This window comes from Procambarus clarkii, chromosome 5 (assembly GCF_040958095.1).
Source record: "Procambarus clarkii isolate CNS0578487 chromosome 5, FALCON_Pclarkii_2.0, whole genome shotgun sequence".
In the NCBI taxonomy this organism is placed as follows: Eukaryota; Metazoa; Arthropoda; class Malacostraca; order Decapoda; family Cambaridae; genus Procambarus; species Procambarus clarkii.
The window spans coordinates 16,954,400-16,964,208 of record NC_091154.1 but is presented as its reverse complement, the minus strand read 5'-3'; the positions used below and the strand labels follow the sequence as shown (position 1 = coordinate 16,964,208).

General features: G+C 51.1%; 1 protein-coding gene across 1 annotated transcript in view; it reads right to left on the bottom strand.

Annotated features, from left to right (window-relative positions):
- LOC123763886 (uncharacterized) overlaps nucleotides 1-9,809 on the bottom strand; it is a 229,387-nt gene that overhangs the window by 196,263 nt on the left and 23,315 nt on the right. Inside the window, exon 4 of the mRNA XM_069339791.1 lies at nucleotides 6,921-7,052. Coding sequence (XP_069195892.1) covers nucleotides 6,921-7,052 — 132 coding nt within the window. The remainder of the gene's footprint in view (nucleotides 1-6,920; nucleotides 7,053-9,809) is intronic.

The window sequence follows — 9,809 nt, the reverse complement described above, 5'->3', positions numbered from 1 at the left end:
TGCGCCTGTGGGTGTGAATTCCATTTGGGCCCCTAGCAGTTTGTGGGTTAAAATATCATTAAGCCTTGAGGTGCACATATTTAGAAGTGCAACATCAAGGCAAGCATCACTACAAGTACTTTACAAATCACAGGAGAGAAAACCCCAGATAGTGACTGGAGCACAGGAGGAAACCCCAGATAGTGACTGGAGCACAGGAGGAAACCCCAGATAGTGACTGGAGCACAGGAGGAAACCCCAGATAGTGACTGGAGCACAGGAGGAAACCCCCAGATAGTGACTGGAGCACAGGAGGAAACCCCCAGATAGTGACTGGAGCACAGGAGGAAACCCCCAGATGGTGACTGTGTAACAGGTACGGGGTAATGTCTCTCCTTTGTCCACTACCCTGCCCTTAGTTAATTAAACTTAGAGACCCCAGAACTCTGCTATTAGCCTTCAGTCCACTCCTCGTGGATCTTAGACAGTTGATCGCCTTAGATACTACAAAACACGAGAACACTGTACTGGCTCCTAGCAAGCTCAAGGATCTCAAGTTGCTGCTACCCCTAAACCGACAAAATCGTGACGATTAATTAATTGGGGTTTGTACCAATCAATTAACCATGGGTTCCTTGGGGTTAATCCCAAATAACTTGAAAAGGGAAGTATGAATTTACGTTAAGTGTGGAATTCCATGGAAAACAAGGGGATATCTCGGATATTAAAAATTTACTAGGCTTGCTTGCATTACAGGTACCGATTCGTTCAATAAAACCAGACTCGTGGAGACTGCGGTAAAGACAATCATATATAATTATTGGAAATACTCAAAAAACCAGCGTTGAATGTAATGAAACGCCATTTTCTGGGTGAGACCCGGAGGCTCCCCAGAGCTTTACCGGCTGATATGCTAATGTCAGACTTTGGCATCAGTCATGTGTATGGAGTTCTAGGGCTTACCGGGGACCACGGCCAGAACCTGGCCCCCTCAGAGAGGCAAGGGGAGCAATGGCCTATAGAAACCCCCGTGTGGTTGGAAGAATTTTATGTCTGCCATCGACCTGGTCAAGCATCCAGAAAGGTAAGCATTCCAAAACAAACCCCTATTCTGGTGAAAATTGCTACCTAAGCCGAACTAGTGGATAGAACTCAACAGAAAACAAGGAAACTAGTATGACGTCATACGTCACCGCGCCGCTGTCTGCGCAGCTTCCCCTCCCCGGGAGGGGAAAGGGGGAGCCCCAGACCTCCCACGCCGGCTATCCACCCATCAGTTCTGAGGCTGGATGTCAAAACATGCGAAAAACCGCCGACCGGAGGGAGGGAGGGCTGCCAGGGAGCCTCCGGGTCTCACCCAGAAAATGGCGTTTCATTACATTCAACGCTGGTTTTCTGGGGGGAGCCCCATCGGCTCCCCGGAGCTAACTACCCACAGAGGAAGGTCAAAGGGACAGAACCAGGAGGCGGACACCACGCACCCCCCAAGGAGGCGAGACAACCGGCAGCAAACACCAACCCAAGGCGCCACAGCCCCGAAAAGTCCCGGGAACAACACGAGAACAACGAGCAGCAAGGCCCCTGCACGAACACCAAAAATCCATGCCCGAAAGACCGCAAGGCCACGTCGCCCAGACGACAGCGAGAGCAGCGAAGCCACGAACGCCACAGGCATGAGGGAAGAACACAGGCAGCTTAGGCGCAAGAACACGGCTGACCACCCGGGACACTATCACCCGCGAACCGGGAAGAACAGAACCAAATCAACGCAAAACGCGCTCCGGACCCAAACGCCGTGGCACGCAAACAACAGTGGAGGGCCGCCACTGAACACAAAAACGACACACCCCCGGCCCGACCAATGAAGCACCAACAAACCCTGGACCCCTCCAGAACGCAGCAGCCCCACCCCGCGGCAGAAAAGATGGAGACTGCTGCCACCGAACAACCAAAACACTAAAACCGAAGGAGCAAGAAAACTCAGCGACTCGACCCCCAGAGGCAAAGGCCAAAAAAAAAAAGCCGACGAAAAAACACACCGGAACCGAAGGGGCACTACCAACCGAGGAGAAGACAGAGCACGCTGACCAGAGACCAGGATGGTGCAAGCGGCGCACGAACAGGCCGGAGGTGAAACGGCACACAAGACAGCTGACTAACGGTGCAGAAGCAACACCAAGACCGAAAGCAAGCTGAAGCGGCTCCACCAGCGCCGCACGAAAAGAGGCGACAGTATGTGGCAAGACGACGGCCCCCAACCCCCACCAGAAAACCAAGCCGAGAGTAAACCAAGCTAACAAGAGTAACCACCTAAGAAGGGACAGGAAAAGGAAGGACCGCCAAAATACCCCATACTGCCGCCAAGAGAAGCACGCAGGTGGGACACCTACCACGAAGCCACCCGACCACCAACCGGAGGCGAGACCGCGAGGCAGAACATAAGCAGCCCCGACAAGGCCCCTCCGAGCCCAGGAAAAGGCGGAGCTGCGGGAAGATCTCGGGCGCGACCACCGAAACCCAGGCGGCACAAGGAGATGGAACGTCTGCCGAACAGAAAAAACTCCCCAAAGCATGCAAGCCCGCCAGGAGTTCAGAAACGACAGGTCTGACGCGAGACATCGCAAGACCCTTCCCCCCCCCAAAAAAAAAAACCAGTGTTGAATGTAATGAAACGCCATTTTCTGGGCGAGTCCCGAAAGGCTCCCCGGAGCTATCCATGGCTGATATCCACGCGAGACATCGCAAGACCCCCCAAAAAAAAAAAATACGGCAGGGCATGCTAGGAAATCAAAGAAGGCGGAAGGGTAGCCGCCAGAACAGTACCCGAACCAAGGGGTACGAACAACTGCAATAGACCGAGACAAAGAAGCACATCACAGGACACAGGCTGACCAACGCCTAAGAACACACGCAGAACATCCCTGCTGCAGAGGAGGCAGGAAGAAAGAGCAGAAGCACAAAAACCCCAGGAGAACAACCAGGGGTGGACAATCAGGCAGGGACAGAAAAACCCCCAAGCAATCCCCAGGCACAAAACGGCAGCAAAGTGCCACTCCACAACCGGACACAGGAACAAGGACACGCCACTGTGAAACATGGTACCAATGCACACGTGCAGCAGCAGCAACAGGCACCACTGCAACATGCAACATGTAAATAGCAACTCCCTTCTGCAAAGGCAGAGAACGGAGCCGGAGCCGTAGACTGCCGGAACAACCGTGGACATCTTCAAGAGAAAACTGGACGGTTTTCTAAGAGAAGTTCCGGATCAGCCGGGCTGTGGTGGGTACGTGGCCCTGCGGGCCGCTCCAAGCAACAGCCTGGTGGACCAAACTCTCACAAGTCGAGCCTGGCCTCGGGCCGGGCTTGGGGAGTAGAAGAACTCCCAGAACCCCATCAACCAGGTATCAACCAGGAGCAGGCAGACCCCAGACAGGGCCAACAGAGACACGACAAAACCCCGCAGGCCCAGAAACCCGCACCAGGCGACCGACGGCGGAGAAACCCCGCTCGATACCTGCTGGATGAGGTACTGGGAGCTCTTTTACACCTCAAGCCCGGCCCAAGGCCAGGCTAGACCGGCCAGAGGGTGGCCCACCAGGCAGCTGCTAGGAGCAGTCCACCGGCCCACATACCCCCACAACCAGGACGGGCCGGAACTGCCATACGAAAACTGGCTAGTGCGCCCTGGAAGTCCACGGACGAACCAGCAAGAAGGCTTATGCTCGCAAGTAGGTCGTGTAACAAGCACAGACCTCTGATGGTAATACAGTGTTCCCCAAATGTGAGATAAGCACCACTGCACTCCACTGGTACTATCCCCCAAGTTCTACCAGATAGGCGGGACCCAAGAGCCAGAGCTCAAATCCTGCAAGCACAGCCAGGAGCCTAACCAGGTGAGTACAGAACCAACCCAACAACCCCCACACCTCACAACATTAAAAAAGGAGGGTCCCCTGAATGACTCCAGCATGGGTTGGACATGCACATGAGGGGGACAGGAAGGGTTGAAAAAGGGACAGTCACTGGTGTGAGAATGGTCTCAGTTGTACAAAAATATACCAAAATAAAGACAGGTATATAAACAACTCCACATCCAACGCCCGGCCAAAAGACGCCAGACCGCAGAAACTCACCTGGCGAACGATGGCACGAACTTGACGCGACTCAACCGTGCCCAGAAGAACCTGGGAGCACCGCCAGGTGAAGACGCCAGAGCCGGACCTGCAGGAGAGCAGGGAGAGGCGAAGGAGGCGGTCCACACCCATGACACAGGGAAAACCGCGGTGTCCTCCCCACAACTGGGAACCAGGACACCCCCGGCGCAAAGGGGCACATACCGCAGCCAGAGAGAAGAACGAGAGGCGAAGCACTGTAGCAAAAAGGGCGCAAAACACCAGCACTGAAAACACCGCCCAGACCAAAACAAACTCCACGGCGCATGCGCATAACACGCTGGCCGAACCGCACACCCTCTCTGCGGGAAGGCGCCAACCAGGACTACTGCACGAGAAAAGTAGCCAAAAGAGGAAGCAGGAACAATAAAACCGGCCAAAGAAGCAAAGAGCCCAACCGGGCGACAAGTAGCCCAACCGGGCGACAAGTAGCCCAACCGGGCGACAAGTAGCCCAACAGGGCGACAAGTAGCCCAACAGGGCGACAAGTAGCCCAACAGGGCGACAAGTAGCCCAACAGGGCGACAAGTAGCCCAACAGGGCGACAAGTAGCCCAACAGGGCGACAAGTAGCCCAACAGGGCGACAAGTAGCCCAACAGAACGTACGGCGAGTGGGGAGGAAAGACCCCACTCCGCGTAACCACAAGCCCCGTCTAGAGGGATAAAAAAACCCACGGGGTCCAACGGGGCCAAGGCCCCCCAAGTCAGCCCCTCCCCAGCCCAGGGAACCTATACGACAGGCCCCGGGGCCGAGCCGTTCCCCCAAAGCCCCGGCTGTACCAGAAAACCAGGGCAGCCGTGAAAACACTAAGGAAGGGAGCCCACTGGCAGACTCATACAACACGGCTGGAGGAACAGGCTCAAATGCCCCCGTCACTACCCCGGAAGGGGAATTCCCCGAGACTGCCCGAGTCTCAACACCATCAAAAACCCCGCCCCGAACCTACAGACAGTAAGGAACCGGATGCAGGCAGGAAGGGTGATCCAGGGGAAAGACAAGGGGGCGTGGATGGAACCGAAGCAACCAACACCCCCAAGTCCCAAAACGAACTACAACGGGGCAGCCCCGGGGCTCCCGGGGAGGAAACCACGAGAACGTTGCCACTACCAAGGATCAAGTGCAACGCCCCTGCTGCCCGCACCCGCTTTGTTAGCACAACTGGGTAACCGAGCCACAACGAGCAACCAAACTCGCAGGACTCCGGGTTGAAGGTGTCACCGACCCCACAGGCAGCAGACAGAGGCAAAACAGAGAGTCACCCAGAGACAAAGGGTGAGAGCAACCCTCAAACTCGCTGGAAGCGAGGAGGAGACTCTGGGGTCACATCCATCGGACGTGCGCGCCCCCAGGGGTTTCCCAGGGTCCTGAGCGTTTACTATAAGAGGACTCGCGCTGAGGTAATCCCAGGCAGGGTACTGCTAACCGGCACTCAAAACTACCAAACAACTTTCTAAGAGCTGAACCCCCGGGACGTGTACACTCACGGGGACCTAGCAGGGGTACCACCAGAAAATACTCAGAACACAAGGGACACAAGGGGCCAGAACGAAGGCAGACCCCCCCACCAGGTAGATAAACAAAAAGAAAAAGAAAACCCCGCAAGAGGACAGCGTACCCAAGCGGAACAGAGCCAGCCGCTATGATTGGTAAAGACAAGCTGCACAGTACCCTGCACCCCACCAGTGCAAAAACTGCCCCTTACTCTAAGGCGAACAAGGGAGACAGAACACCCGAGCACACAAAGAGCGGCCGAAAACCAAGCAGTAAATGGCCAAGCAGGGGCAGGACCCAAAGAACTTGTGGAAGGTGGCCCCAAGCCCCAAGGGCAGTACTTACAGGGCACCTAGGGAAGGGAACCCTAGGCGCATGCAGCCCGAGTACTGGAGAATCACTCCCGGCTCACGCACCACCTAGAAAACAGACACCACACTCTAGGTACAGTGCTGAAACAACCACTGGAGCCGGAGCACATAACCGTTGCCCATAGCATCAGCCGAAGAACTGATGGGTGGATAGCCGGCGTGGGAGGTCTGGGGCTCTCCCTTCCCCCTCCCGGGGAGGGGGGAGCTGCGCAGACAGCGGCGCGGTGACGTATGACGTCATACTAGTTTCCTTGTTTTCTGTTGAGTTCTATCCACTAGTTCGGCTTTAGGTAGCAATTTTCACCAGAATAGGGGTTTGTTTTGGAATGCTTACCTTTCTGGATGCTTGACCCGGTCGATGGCAGACATAGAATGCTTCCAACCACACGGGGGTTTCTATAGGCCATTGCTCCCCTTGCCTCTCTGAGGGGGCCAGGTTCTGGCCGTGGTCCCCGGTAGGCCCTAGAACTCCATACACATACACATGACTGATGCCAAAGTCTGACATTAGCATATCAGCCGGTAAAGCTCCGGGGAGCTGACGGGGCTCCCCCCAGAAATACCATAAATATTAAACAATGTTTATTGACACAAAACTATCAAAAATGGAAATAAAGAAACACTCACTAAACTACCATAAATTCTAAGTCCAGTTGGGTGTTCGTCTGGTCTTTGGGGAGGTGATGTCTTCTCCCAGTTGTTGCTCAACCCACACTGCTAGCCTGTCCTGTGCTAAAGACTGAGGCTACCTAATAACAGGAGGAAACCCCAGATAGTAATGTGAACTTGGCAGAAACCCTCAGATAGTGACTGATGTAGTCTAAGAAGGAATTTAGAGTGTTACAAATGTTCTGTATCGAGCTGATAAGAATGCATAATATTCATAAAAAAATCACACTTACCTGTATCACATCTTTTTACCAATTTTCTGGATTTTCTTCTTTGTGCTACAGTTCCGTCCGAGTCCGTCTCAGAGCCCACATCCGATGTTTCTTCAGCATCTTTACGATATCGTTTTGCTCGTTTCCAGTTGTCTGTTGAAAATGTATAAAATAAGGTATTTAAATTAGTACTGGATTTATTATTCTGGAAATAAAGAAAATTAAGTATTAATAGTTAAGCATCGGTAATATACTTTACTCCAAATCATATGTGAATAGAAAATAGGAAGTGGGAGACCGAACAAGAAAAGGCAACTCGCAGCAAGGATTTTACACCTTGTCTTATTAACCATTAAATCATGCACATTGTATACAGTATATGCAATTTGAGCAACTGTCACCAAACTGCGCACATTACACACACACACCAAGGACAATAGCTACGAGGAGAGGTTATCGTGAGATGATTTCGGGGCTTTAGTGTCCCCGCTGCCAGGTCCTCGACCAGGCCTCCACCCCCAGGGAAGCAGCCCGTGACAGCTGACTAACACCCAGGTACCTATTTTACTGCTAGGTAACAGGGGCATAGGGTGAAAAAACTCTGCCCATTGTTTCTCGCCGGTGCCCGGGATCGAACAAGGGACCACAGGATCTCAAGTCCAGCTTGCTGTCTGCTCAACCGAGAGGCATTAAATATGCAAAAACTAGAAGATAGAAGAAAAAGAGGCGATATGATCATTACGTTCTAAATAGTAATGGGAATCGATAAAAATTGATAGGGAAGAATTCCTGAGACCCGGAACTTCAAGAACAAGAGGTCATAGATATAAACTAACAAAACAAACTTGCCGGAGAAATATAAGAAAATTCACTTTTGTAAACAGAGTGGTAGACGGTTGGGACAACTTAGGTAAGAAGGTGGTGGAGGCCAAAACCATCAGTAATTTCAAAGCATTATATGACAAAGAGTGCTGGGAAGACGGAGCACCACAAGCGTAGCTCTCATCCTGTAACTACACTTAGGTAATTACATATTGGAGGGGTGATAGTTAAGCTTCTAACATGGATGAAAAAATTCTCGATAGAAAAATGAGGGCCGTAATCAGAGGCATTATATCGGATTGGAGGAATGTCACAAGTGGAGTACCACAGGGTTCAGTTCTTGTACCGGTAATGTTCATTGTCTACATAAACGATCTACCAGATGGAATACAGAATTATATGAACATGTTTGCTGATGATGCTAAGATAAGATAAGAAAGATAAGAAAGGAAGGGAAGATAAGAAACCTAGATGATTGTCATGCCCTTCAAGACCTGGACAAAATAAGTATATGGAGCACCACTTGGCAAATGGAATTTAATGTGAATAAATGCCATGTTATGGAATGTGGAATAGAACATAGACCCCCTACACAACCTATAAATTATGTGAGAAATCTTTAAAGAATTCTGACAAAGAAAGGGATCTAGGGATGGTTCTAGATAGTAATAGAAAACTATCACCTGAGGACCACATTAAGAACATTGTGCGAGGAGCCTATGCTACATTTTGTAACTTCAAAATTGCTTTTAACCCTTAAACTGCACATGGCGTATATATATATGCCCTGAGTAACATGTCCCACGGTGCGCATAGCGTATATATACGCCATAGGGTCCAGGCCCGATTCAAATGGCCCGCGGCTACACGGGGTTCACAGTAGCTTCCTCAGGGCTCTTGTAAACAGACGCCACTTTAAAAAAAAATCGTGGGCAATATTCTCAGGTGTGAGAAGCACAGTACTGTTGGAGCAACCAAGGCTGGCGCACGCAGCATGAGCGAACAGCATTGCTGTTCAGCTTGTGACCACAGCATCGCCGAAAAATGTCAAAATAAATATATAATTGTTATTATTTAGCGATGACAATATTACAGATGACCCATGACTGTGATATAAATAACCAGGGTTGTGATAATAGCAGGATTGTTGTAATAATTAGCGCTGTGGGAGGAGTGATGCTGAGAGACAGAGGGAGACGGCATCATTTACTGACTGTGTGGCTACCCGTTATTGTTTGCATTCACCATACCAGGTCAGTGGTTCTCTATGGTGAACACAAATGTAGATACTTATATATAATGTGGGTATTCGTGTAATAACAGCAAAAGGATTATGCTGGGAGGAGCCATATGGGTGACGCAGGTGACGTCATCTGCACGATTTGTCTAGCTGTTTACAGGGTGGCCACTATGCTCTTTGGGCGCACTACAAGCTTAGGTGTACAGTTACGGTGCATAAAACATGTAGATACTTATATATAATATGTTATATAGTGTAATAACTCTGCGAACAGTATTGTTGGGGGAGAAAGTTTAGTGCGTGTGACCTTGAATGAGTGAGGGAGCCGCCAGCCACCATCTGTGTATAGCGACGACTCTTAGTGCCTGAACTAACTATATCAGCTTAGCTATACAGTTGTGGTGAACAAAATATATACATACAGTGGTACCTCGGAATGCGAGTGTCCCTGCATGCGAGTTTTTCGGAAGACGAGCAGGATTTCCTCGAAAAATATGTCTTGGAACGCGAGGGTTACCTCGGGACGCGAGTTTGTTGATACGCGTACAGGCCGACCTAGCACGTGGTGGTTCGGCGATCGTCGCCCCTCCGCCCCTCAGTTTACCATTGTCTCGCGCTCAGTGACTACCCCACATCAATTCTTCTCGCGGATTTTCAGTGTTTTGTTGGATTTTTGGTGATTTGACTATACAATTTGTTATTATATATCTCACCATGGGTCCCAAGAAAGCCAGTGGTAAGGATCAAGGCCAGAAAGCCCATGTGAGGATGACAATAGAGGAGAAACGAGATCATTCGGAAGCATGAGAACGGTACACGTGTTGTTGAACTTTGTAGGCAGTACAACA